The sequence below is a fragment of the Rattus norvegicus genome, chromosome 18, assembly GCF_021556685.1.
Source record: "Rattus norvegicus strain SHRSP/BbbUtx chromosome 18, alternate assembly SHRSP_T2T, whole genome shotgun sequence".
NCBI lineage: Eukaryota > Metazoa > Chordata > Mammalia > Rodentia > Muridae > Rattus > Rattus norvegicus.
Genome location: NC_141551.1, coordinates 34,864,337 through 34,877,053, shown reverse-complemented (window position 1 = coordinate 34,877,053; position 12,717 = coordinate 34,864,337). Strand labels below are relative to the sequence as shown.

Below are 12,717 nucleotides of genomic sequence, written 5' to 3'. Positions count from 1 at the left end.
TTTAATGCAACTTCTATCAAAATCCTACCAGTTATTTTTATAGCTATACATATGAAAAGTCAAAGGAACAAGAATAGCTAATTCATGGAATTTTTAAGAATAAAAAGAGAGAAATGTGTCTTTTAATATTTATTACAGATCTACAGTGGCCAAACTATGTCACTAATGAATGGTTAAAGACATAGATCAGTGGAACAGAATCCAAAATCCAGGAGTAGATACATATCTACTAAGTGATGTTCTATCCACTTATCCCAACATGCAGAACAGTTGAATAGCAGATACACAGTGTTTCAACAAATGTTACCAGAGAAACTGAATTTCCAGAATGGATTATAGAATTATATATAAAGTTATTTTTTAAAAGCAGGAAAGACAGAAAGTTGTCTACAACTAGACTACAGCTAGACAAAGAATGTTCTAGCATTTGACCCCAAATGCACCATCTGTAAATGGAGCCTCGCAAAAATGGTCACCACTTACCTCAGCCAAAGGCTAATTGGAAAGTGAAACAAGCCACAGAAAATATTTCAAACTATAGACAAACACTAGTTTCTAGGTATCTGAGGAGCCTTTATCACTCAGCATTAAGAATATAATCAGGTTAGAAAATGGCCAAACACATGAGACACCTCATCAGCAGTAACAGACACACAAAAATCAGGTTCATACAAATATGGAGAACATTGCAAGCCACGGAGGAAATGAAAATCCAGACCACATGTATCACTGTGGCTGAGTAAAATCTAGTGATATCCCTGTACACTGGAGCCTAGAGATACTTTTACCATTCAGACTGTCAGTGGCCATGTAGACTATACAGCCATCTTAGAAAACGATATGGAAATTTCTTGTAAAACCAATGACGTAGCCAAGATTGCATTCCTGGACATTTATCTCATAAAAGTTAAAAAGCATGCTCATACACCAAAAAAATACATCTAAACTTCTAAATGCTATTTATAGCAACATTTTTACGTAATTGTTAAAAACTTAAAGTAACTCCTTACATAGGTAGATACCTAAACAACTATGCTATCTCTAGACTCTGGAATACAACTCAGCAACAAAAAAGAGTAAACTACTGATACCCACAACAACAACAACAACAACAACAACAACAACAATAATAATAATAATAATAATAATAATAATAACAAACCAAGAGGATGACTGAAAAAAACAATTCCCAAAGCTTATGACCTGGATCATAACCTCTCCTTACCTCTGGCAACTACAGATCTGCTGTTCTTCATTCATGTAACACTCTTGAAATGACAAGATTATAGGAACAGCAAGGTGATAAACAGTTGCCAAGAGTTCCAGAGAGAGAGAGTGGACCTGGAGAGAAAGAGGTATTACTGCAAGAAGGTAACTTGAGAGACCACGGCAGTAATAGGAATGTGCTGTACTTGAACTGAATTGATATCAGCATCCTGGCTGTGATGTGGCCATAACTTTTCATGTGATGTTGATGTAGTTATGAGAAACTGGGTAGAGGGGCCATTACTGTCTCATTTCATACAAGAACATATTAATATCTACAACTGTCTTGATGTTAACAGCTTAATTGGAAATATCACAGATCTGAAAAATTAGTCTTGGTATATGTCCCTCACTCTGCCACTTTCTACTTAGCAACATCAGCTTTTCTGAGGTTCTGTCACTTCTGTAGTAATAGCCTTCACATTGCTACTGGGCTGGGAAAAAGTGCCCAGTGGTTCTGTCTATTAAGGAGTTAGCTACAAACTAGTTAATAACGTGCACTGTAGCAATCTGGTAACTTTAAAAAGAAGAGTGGTGCACATAAATTAATGTTTTCACTTCATTCTGCATTATTATTATTATTATTATTATATGACACCCTCACCTAATTAGACTCCACCTGGCTTCTCAAATCTTAGGATCAGATTGGGATCCTCAGACCCTTATCTGTTTGGCATTGATTTGGATCAAATTGCGGTACATTTTTAATTATGTTCAAGTCTATAAAGGTATCCTTGCAGTGATTGGCAGAAATATGTCACCAACCATGGGTCCCTCTTGCTGCTTCTCACATATTTGTCAGAGGTTAAATCTATTTAGTTTACTTTGTGTTTTACTTGTGTTGCTGAGATAAAACCTAGGACTCTGAGCACACCATTCTACCAGGGAGCTAACACCACTCCTCCCTCCATTTTTTTTTGGTTCTTTTTTTTTTTTTTTCGGAGCTGGAGACTGAACCCAGGGCCTTGCGCTTCCTAGGCAAGCGCTCTACCACTGAGCTAAATCCCCAACCCCCCTCCCTCCATTTTTAAAAGACTCTATAGCATCCTCTATTAGTTTGTTCATGTATCCTGGCTAGTCTTTTGTTCTTTGAAACAAGGAACCTCAACTCAAAGATTCCTCCAGCAGATTTCCCTGGGGGCAGTTAGGTAGGGCATTTTCTTGATTGAGAGATTGACGTTGAGGACCATGTCACTAGAGCCTGTGCCATCTCGGGCAGGTAGTCCTGAGTAGCATAAGAAAGCAGGCTGCATAAAGCATGGCAAGCAAGCCAGTAAGCAGCACCACTCCATGGCCTCTGCTCAATTCCTGCCTCCAGGTTCCTGGTGGCATGCGTAGTTCCTGTGCTGACTTCCCCCAGTGAGGCACTATAATCTGGAAGTGTAAGGCAAATGAACTCTGTCTCTTCCCAAGTTGTTTTTGTCAAGGTGTTTTCCCCCCACAACAATGGAAACCTAACTGGGACACCATGTTATGGTTTGATGCATAGGTTGGGAACCACAGATATAATGGCTCATTCTGGTGTTTCTCTAGACAAACCTAAATAAAACTAGACGGAAAGCCACTATTAGCATCTTCTTAGTTGAAACGATCCACTGATGTCGTCTACTATGTCCCTAGAATGATTTCACAGCCACCTGTCCACCTAGGGGGAGATGAGAGCCATTTTTTATGACTCTGTAATGGCAGAGACAGTGATTAGGGACAGGAGGCTGACCTTTCTGTCTATGGTATTTTAGAGATATGGAGCCATTTGCAAAGAGCCTCTTCTCAAAATCAAATTCTAAAACAGATGGCTGACAGGTAGTGAGTAGTACGGAAGGGTCTGTGGTCTTGTTAGCAAACCTAGCCTGGTCTGCAGCCCTTGAATTAGGCTTTGTCCACAGATGGCAGCCAGTCCAAGGAAGGAAAGGCTCAGAGTTGAGAGCCCAAATTTGAATCCACCATGTGAGCTGGCTGAGTTGCCCTTCCAGAGCTTCAGCTCACAGTGGGTTTTGCAAAGCACCCCCAGGGCTTTGCAGTGCCCCTAGGGCCATCTTATCCCATGGGATTGAACCCAGAGTGTTAAGCCTTTATAGAGCCAGCTTTTACTCACACCACTTTTTTTCAGTCTCCTTGGCCTATGGGTAAAAAGAAATCCACACAATGAAATACATTTTTAATGATTCTTCAGCTTCATTGAGAAAAATACAAAAACACAGGATTAATCTGTCCCAAGAATCTCATCGTCTTTCTTCCTTTCACAGGCTAGCAAACAAATCCTTTGCCCATGTTCCTATTCATTTTTCCCTCCTCTGGAGATACCTCACTGGGATTAACTGTCCTGCCCCTGACTCTGGTTGTCACCAGCTCTCTGTACTGTCCAGTGATTGGTCCATGGGGTTCTTTTTACCCATAGCCCCAAAGCTGTTTCTAAGTCAAAGTCAGTATTTCCTCACAGATGTGTAATGACACCATGATGAATGTTATTCAGCCGAGGTGGATCTGATTGAGATCTCTCTCCAAGAATGGAAAGCAATATGAGAGACCAGAAAGCAGCTGCTCATTTCCTTCTGGAAGTGAGGAGGGTTATGCACAGTGGTGAAAGCCATTCTCTGGGTCCCCAACCTAATTGTTTTGATTAACGTGATGCATAGCCATCACAGGTGTAGCACATAATAACTCAGTAAGGTTTTCATAGCCAGGCCAATTAAGCTCTGTCAATGAGCCAAGAACTAACTGTGTGTGCTTCTTAATGCCAAAAGCCAAAGAGGGTTTCTCTAAAGGGGAGTCACTCTTCTAAGAAAATTCGCCATTTTAAAACATATTCATGCTTCCTGTTCCTTCAGTCTCTCTTCCTGTGAGCAGTTTAGATGGGGGGAACCAGATTTCAAAGAGAGTCAGTGACCGAGTTTAGAGGGCTTTGTTTGTAGTATGGGACGCTCATGACAAAGGTCCTTGAAGAATGTTCTGCCTATGTGGCAGGAGCATCATCATCAACAACTCCCCAGACTGCTATTGCATTATTTTCTCATTAGATGTTTCAAAAGAGTCCTGAGATGCATGTCTCTGTTATCTCATTTAGGGAGAAGAGTTCAAAAGCTTGGAACAGTAGTTGGAATCCTATTTGTTCTATAGATGAGAAAGCCATGGATGCTGAAGCTAGCTCAGAGTCGAGGGTCTCCAGGTGGTAAAGCTGGGATTGGTACCTAGGCCTGATGAGCTCAGCCTCTTCTTGTTCCTCATATCATTATGTTCTCATCCCCGACCACATCACTCCAACACATCTTAGACTGAGAGGCAGATGAGACTTCATCTACTACTGCAAAGAGGTCTCCTCTACCTTGGGACCCAGGTTGGAACAATTAAAAAGTTTGGGTAGATGATTTTCCCCCTATTGAAATGAGAATGGATGGTTCATATTTCAAACTGAATGTTAGTAATATAGCCATTTGACAATTTGGAATAAACAAATTTGGCAATTTGGAATAAATGAATCTGACCATTGGTCTCCTGATTGCCAGATCACCGTGTTGACAAAAATACTTCAGTTGCCTCACAGGCTCCTTAACAGAGAAGCCCAGAATCCACCTAAAATTTCACCATGGCTGGGAAAGACCACAAAGGTAAAAGAAACATGTCTGAGCAAGCAAGGCAGGCTCGGGAGTAAATAGCATGGCTAAAGAAGAAATAAGCTGGAGCTATTCTCAGGCAGAACCACAAATAAATTCTTGCAGTAAAAATGTGTTGCTGGTGTTGCCTAGCAATCGGAAATGGGAAGGCACTCTTTTTGGCACCATTGCCAAAAAGGGGTTTTAGGTTAGGGCAGAACCCCTAAGAACAATGATTGCCTGGCTTGAGTCCCCGGAGCTGAGGAGTACACAGGTCGGTTCCCTGGGGACACACGGGAGGACTGGGGTAGATGTTCACAATGCTCACTGCTGGAAGGCCAGATTTCTCCACCCATTGTTGATGTTGAAAGCTCTCTTCAGCCTGTGAGTTCTCACTAGAGAGGGAAAGAATGTATCTTCTGTTTCCTGTGGTGCACTGAAGCCCAAGGGCCAGCTTCCTTTAATGTAAAAGCCAAAAGGGATGAATTCCTTAGGAATAATCAGCTTCTGCTGCTTCTTCTGATGTAGAAATATAAACTATGTTTGCTCTTGTCACTCTACCCTGAAATCTAGGGGTGGCTGATGTGGACAAATGAACACAAGTATCCTCAAGGGGTGTGGGGGAGAGAGAGATGGAGAGAGAGAGAGAGAGAGAAAGAGAGAGAGAGAGAGAAGGGTCTATGATCTCCATTTTAATTCAAGTTTCAAATTAGAGGAAGCAGATCCTTATTTGTGTAAATACATAAGTATCTGTAAATCAACATGTATATTTTTATATAGTTATGATTGTTGTTTTTGTTGGATTTTGCTATTTATAAAGTGATTTCCAGGCATGGTGTTGAATAAACCTACCCTCAGCTTAACATAATGCAGTTGAATTGATTTCTGCCTGCTAAGCTGTGATTCTTTCTCAGGAGGGAAGAATCAATAAGGTCAGTTGGGCCCATATTTGCACGCTGTTGGTCTTGGTTTAATCTTGGTAATCCTACCCATAACCACTCACTGAGGCAGACCGATTGGCAGCAATATTTGCTTAATGATTTTGTGGCCATCATATTTGAGGCACATTCTAACTTATAGCTCATGGGGGTTCTTGCTCCTTTTGGCTTTACAATTGAGTGCTCTCTGCTTCCCTGTATGACAGCAGACCTGTTGGGAGGAAGTTGGAAGAGATCAACTTGACAGAAAAAAAGGATTTGGAATAAGTTTAGAGGACAGTCTGAAAAAAATGAAATGATTGTTTTAAAAGTTAAGCATGATCAAGCTTCGGTGCTTCAAAGCTCAGGATAGCATTTGTGGAAGGAAAGTGAGTGAACCGTGAGAAAACACAGGAATACCATCTAAATTAATTAGTCATATTAATTAATTTAATTAATATCAACTGCCACTTGCTGTATGTACAAATGGCTCCTCACTTTTTCTTTCTGCAAAGGACACTTGCATGAATCACACTTGGAGAGAGCCCAGGGTGTGCTCCCTTCCTTTAGCCTCCCTTGCTGATTTCCCACACTTTTAAGTCCTATATAGAGAAGCACCCAAGTCCTTTTGTATCAGTGAATGCAGCATTGGTCAAGAAAAGATAGAGAACCACTATCCACCAAGCCATGGCTCCCCACTGATAACTAGTTTATGCCAAAAGCCAAAGGGCTTTTAAGAGGTCGAAATGAGGTGAGCAAATTTCTCAACATGAAATTTCTCAACATGGTTGGTGCCTCTTTTGTTAACTTACCAGGAATACTATGAGAAAGTTGGGTTCGTCAACAAGTCGAGATGAATTTTCCCACATTTCTAGAAAAGCCCATGATCAAGACATCAAGATGATGTTTCTGTCTGAAGTCTAATGGAGATATCATGTTGATTCCCAGTCGCTAGTGATTTGTCAGCAATCTTGGATGGTCCATAGGTAGGGATGAATGAACCACTTCTTCTCTGCCTTGACATTCACATGGTGTTTTCCCTTTGTGCAAGTGTATCTCTTTGTCCCAACTTCTCCTTTCCATAAGGACACCGATCACAGTAGACTAGAACCCATCTTATTGGCTTCATCTAAAATAATTACTTCTGTGGTAACCCTTTTTCTAAATTCGTCCCATTCTGAGGTACTAGGAATTAGCGCTTCTCCAGATCAACTTTGGAAGGCCACATTGGACTCACAGAGTTACTATCTGTTATCTTCATTATAAATCCATTCTCTGCCCTGCATGTTACTAATTTGCATAGGAAGAAACAGAAAAATGGCATTCCTGCTGCACAATACAATTATCTTTAAGTACACTGGATGACACATGTCCAACATACCAGGCATTAACAGTCCAGGGAAGGAAAACTTGCTAGTCCAATCTAGAGAGGCAAGGCAGCCAATCCCATGTTATACTTGAAACCATCAAGAGTCTTGGCAGTCTCTCCACTCCTTAAGATTTCGTATCCTCTCATATATAGAGCAGGCAGGCAGCAGCCTGCCCAGCCTCACCAGATGGCATGGAGTTCCCAATGCCATTGTCATCATGCACATTTTAAATTTATTAAAAAGCCCATGAAAAAAGAAATACCCTTTGGAGCAATAAAGTCCCAGCTTCAACAGTTTTCTTTAGTATCACAGCAAAGTCCCCTGGGTTGCTGTTGAGTCTGTTAGCCAGTAATTCTTCAAGATGGCTTTCTTCTGACACATGCACAACAATTTCCTTTGTAAGAACGTGAAAGCTTGATTCCTCCAGAGCCCATTACATAGACAGATTGGCCCCAAAGATAATTACAAGAAGGTAGTCTAATGGGCTCGATTAAGGAAATCCTATTACCTCCATGAAGAATCACCAGTAAGGTATATATTCAAGCAAGTTCTCTCTCTCTCTCTCTCTCTCTCTCTCTCTCTCTCTCTCTCTCTCTCTCCTCTCTCCTTCTCACACACACAACACACACAGCACTGAGCACTATCTCTGTCTTACTTTCTCTTTCACACACACACACACACACACACACACACACACACACAAAGAGAGAGAGAGAGAAAGAGAGAGAGAGAAAGAGAGAGAGAGAGAGCAATCTCAATTTCTTATCTAGAACTGTTGTTGTAAAAATATAAAAATAAAAAAAGTATGGTTGCCTTTTACCCCACTAGGTCCTGCACCACGGTGCTCCAAGGTATCTGCTAAATATCTTGGCGGAAACACATCCCAACTTCGCTGCAGCAGCCCAGTGTCTCCAGCCGCTGCACTTTCCTACACTCAAACCCTCACATAAAAGAACACACAACACAATAATCTTAGATCCAATTGATAAGATATAATTGCCCACCTAAACATACAAAGCCTGGTACCATCCATCCCTTGAGAACATTAATAACAACCTGTAAATACACAGAGCAAGATCTTTTTTTTTTTCACTTTCCTTTTTTTTTTTTTATTAACTTGAGTATTTCTTATATACATTTCGAGTGTTATTCCCTTTCCCGGTTTCCGGGCAAACATCCTCCTCCCCCCTCCCCTTCCTTATGGGTGTTCCCTTCCCAACCCTCCCCCCATTGCCGCCCTCCCCCCAACAGTCTAGTTCACTGGGGGTTCAGTCTTAGCAGGACCCAGGGCTTCCCCTTCCACTGGCACAGAGCAAGATCTTAACATCAGCCTCCATTGTCCTGCCACGGCTTCTCTGCTTTTCCTCCTCCTCTCTTCCTTTCTCTTCCTTCCAGACTCTTCCTCTTCCTTCAGACTTTTCTCCTGCCCATCCTTCCTTCTTATCCAATGACAGACCTCCTTCTATCTTGTACCTGCCTCACCTGTGACATCATCCCACACAGAACCATATGTTTTACCATTTATATTTGGAAATTAGGTTTATATCGATCTGCCAAAGTACAGTTGACCCAAAATATATTTTTCACACTGCTGTTTGAAAACTAATTTAGGGTAACATACACGAATGGATAAAATATGACATAGTAGAGTAAATTAAGAGCCATATGACCTAAAATCATGCGCTCTCACAATTGCATCACAGGCAGGAGTAGCACTTCTGTCAAACCCAAAGGAGGGTGACCTGACCCTTGCTGTGACAGGACCCTCAAGAGTGTGCATACTGCTCACCACCGGTAGAGAGGGCAGCCCCAGGAGACTGCTTTCCCCTAGATATTGACTCTAGTCTGTGAGATGAGAGTAGAAAACTATGTGGTTTTCCAAGAGCACATAGAAGAGTGGATGTGAATGAACACTCATCACCAGTTCACACCTGTTCACTGTCCCGTCTGTACCTCTAACCTCAGCTTCTAAGTGCATTTAAACACATATAAAAATGTTCTGGAATGTGAAAAGTCTACTTCTCAATGAAGGATATAATGTTAGGAGTCTGTATTAAGCTCACCCTACACTCTGAATGTCTATTGTGTGTGTGTGTGTGTGTGTGTGTGTGTGTGTGTGTGTGTGTGTGTGTGTGTGAAGGGGCTTCTGCCAGCCTGTAGCCTTTCTCATGGAATCTGCTTCACCATTGCCAACCAAGGAGGAGTGAAGAGAGGGAGGCTACAGTCAGGATGAGAGGATAATAAATAAAAAGAGAAAATAGAAGTAATAACTATGACAAGCTTAGGATTTTCTGGAGAATAATTTTTAATAATAGGTTTTTAAATTTCATTCTTAAAGAGTTAGAACTGAAATTAAGACCCAGGTATGCCCATTTTCTATGTGTTCCTTTGGTGAGACAATATCTATGAAACCATTCCCTCCTATGATCTTCACTTCTTTTAGAACATTCATTATTTTAATTGAAAAAAAATTAGAGAATTCCATACACGAGTACTGTATTTACATAATTATCCACCCCTTGTGTCTTGAAAATGGAGTATTTTTCCCCTTTGTGTCTGTATTTGTTACTTCTCTGTTGCTAGATAAAATATCATGATTAGAAATCACTTAAGGAAGAAGGTTTAGCTTTCACTTACCAAGAGTTAGACTTGATAATGTTGGGGACAGAACAGCATCAGGGTAAGTGGCCAAAGCAGGGGCTTAGGAGCTCATGCCTCAAATGAACAAATGAAGCAGAAAAGAAAACAAGAAAGTAGGGTGTGCCTACAAACTATCAAGTGACATACTTCCTTTAGCAAGGCTCCACATCCTAAAAACTTCTTAACCTCCCTAGACCGCACCACCAGCAGGGGGCTAAGTGCTCTTGTATGTGACCTACGGGGAAACGCTTCTCATTTAACCCACAATAGTACTTTGGTTGTTTATGGTTTGGATGTGAAATCTCCTCCTCAGGCTCATACACCTGAACTATTTGCTCCCCAGTTGCTAATAATATTTAGGACATTGTAGAACCATGGACAGTAGGATCTAGCTGAGATAGCAAGTTATAGAAGACGGGGAGTACAGTTCATAACTTATCCTGCTAACAGACTGCCTCTGCTTCTGACTACTGACACAGCATAATCGTTGCCCCATTCTCTCTCCACCATAGAGCCACCAGCCACCATGTCCTTCCCCACCATGTTACAATGATGAACAATATGCCCTGAGTCATGAACCAGAACAAATCCTTCCTCCGTATTTCTGTCAGGCATTCTGTCACAGTGATATGAACAGTAACTAAAACCATCTCTATAAAAACAAAAAACAAACATGTTCATTGTGGGGGGCGTGGCTATTGGGAGGTGGGAATCAGATATCATACATCAAAACCTCAAGCTTTCAGCATTGAGGCAGACTTACCACAAATGTAAATAGGTATCAGCTCTTCCCAGTCATTTGGCTATGATCAAGTATGGTATCTGTTCTTATCAGTGTGAATACCAATCTGTTGTAAACTTTCATCTATGAGTGAAACCCATAAAATCTCATTTACTTAAACTAATTTGGCAAGTTATAAAAGATAATGGAAAGAAAATGAATTCTACAAGAGCATCAGAGATTTTTTTTTAAGACGGTGTCTTATGTGTGTTAGGCTGGCCTGAACTCACTATGTAGCTAAGGATGACCTTGAACTTTTGATCCCCCACTTCCATATCCCAAGAGCTGAGATTGCATGTATGTACCACCATACTCAATTTATTCAGTGCTGGGGGTTGAAACCAGTGCTTTGTGCATGTTTTGCAAGTTCAATATCAATTGAGCTACATCCTTAGCCACTGTATATGTGTGTGTGTGTGTGTGTGTGTGTGTGTGTGTGTGTGTGTGTGTGTGTGTGTGTGTGTGTCTTAAATCCTTGAATGGACATTGGGTGCTTTCTTAGCAGTCTCTACCTTGTTTGTAGAGTTTGTTGCTTCAGCCACACTGGCTAACCTGACCAGTACCCTGGGGATTCTCCTATCTCTGTTTCTTCAATGCTAGATTTGCAGCTACATACCATGCATTTGACTTTTACAAGGGTACTTGGGATTTCACTCAGGTCCTCATCCTTACATACCAAGCACTTCACCCACTGAGCCATTTCCCCAACCCTAAGGAATTTATAGCCAAGAGATTTTATCTTCCTCCCTTGAATTCCCTGCTTAAATTGTCAAGGGCTCTTCCCTTTAGACTGGCCTTTTCCCATGGTGACTTTAAAAGCTCCTCGCTTACTCTCTGAAGATTCTCACATCTGCTCACAGTGTTGTTCTTTAAAGACCAAATAGCTGCCAATCATCTCCAAAGATTTCTCTTATTTTCTCTTATAAATATCATTAGGTCCTTTTTATGTTACTGAGACAAAAGTCTGAAAGGAACAATGTAAATGGAAGAAAAACTTACTCTAGCTCGTAGCCTTAATGGTTTCAATATATGATCAGTTGGTTTCATTCTTTCTGGACTTCATGTGGCAAAGCATCATTGCAGAAGGCATGGTGGAATGAAACTGCTTACTTCCTAATATCCAGGATGCAGAAAAGAGGGGAGGAGGGACCAGAGAAAGGACATAATCTTGGAAAGTATGCCTTCGAAGACCAAAGTCTTCTAGCTAGGCCCAATTCCTACAGTTTCTACTGTACTATAGCATAGCCGCTAAGGACCAATCCTTCAACGCAAGAGCCACTAGGGAACATTTCATATCACAATATAGCAGTAAGCTTATCACCATAACACCTGTCTTTTTTTAAAGTCTATTTCTATGTCTCCTTTCATTGTAAATGTTAGATCATATCTTTCTCTGAATGTTCATTTTCATACTGTTGGTGTGAAATGTCATTTATCTAACTGATCCACCTCTAAAAAGCCTTCCATAGCTAGAAAGTTTTCCATACTACATTTGACAAAGGTTCTCTTTTATCCAGTGATCCTAATCTTGGAGATCTTAGACTTTTTAGAATCTGAGGAAAATGAGTATCCCCTATTCTTCAAACAGTGCCTATATTTATACACAATTTTAAAAATGTAATTTCTGGTGGTCCAAGGACTTTAAGTAAATGTACCATCCCTCCCTTCCTTCCCTTCTCTCTCCCTTCCTCTGGATAATAAATGCATCTTCAAATAGACTGAGTCCCCTCAAATATACTAACAGTTTCTACAGACATAATTCATCAAAATACATATTTAGCATTTTTGCAGCAAATACTGTATCAATGCATCCGGAGATAATGAAAGCAGAAATCCTTGCACTGAAGGCCTCACTCAGTATAGTAGGAGAGGTAGACAGGAAACCAGTGGTCATGGAATGTGAGAAGTACTAAGGTACACAAGACTCAATGACGTCTTACATTGTAATTCTGGCTGCTTTGCTGTCTTTTCCTCTGACCATCCATAAAGATTCTCATCAAGACCTCCAAAGTCCGCTGACCCCAGTGTCATCTGCACACGTGTTCTTCCTCCGTACAGTCCTGGCACCTCATGTTCAGATCAAAGTGAAAATTTTGCTGGCTTCTAAATGTGCTACACTATGTGAGGTTCCCCGTGTGCTATCCTTCCTCTGT

General features: G+C 41.0%; 1 protein-coding gene and 1 pseudogene across 42 annotated transcripts in view; both read left to right on the top strand.

Annotated features, from left to right (window-relative positions):
- The window catches only part of Ppp2r2b (protein phosphatase 2, regulatory subunit B, beta), a 427,050-nt gene that overhangs the window by 276,165 nt on the left and 138,168 nt on the right, over positions 1–12,717 (top strand). For 2 of the 42 annotated variants that reach the window (XM_087593340.1, XM_087593323.1), the window contains exon 1: positions 4,775–4,871. The exons of the other annotated variants lie outside the window; for them this stretch is intronic. In XM_087593340.1, coding sequence (XP_087449466.1) covers positions 4,850–4,871 — 22 coding nt within the window. In that variant the 5' untranslated portion in view covers positions 4,775–4,849. Of the gene's footprint in view, positions 1–4,774; positions 4,872–12,717 lie in introns of those variants that run through there. 42 annotated transcript variants of the gene reach the window in all.
- On the top strand, positions 10,567–10,666 carry LOC147999763 (U2 spliceosomal RNA; annotated as a pseudogene).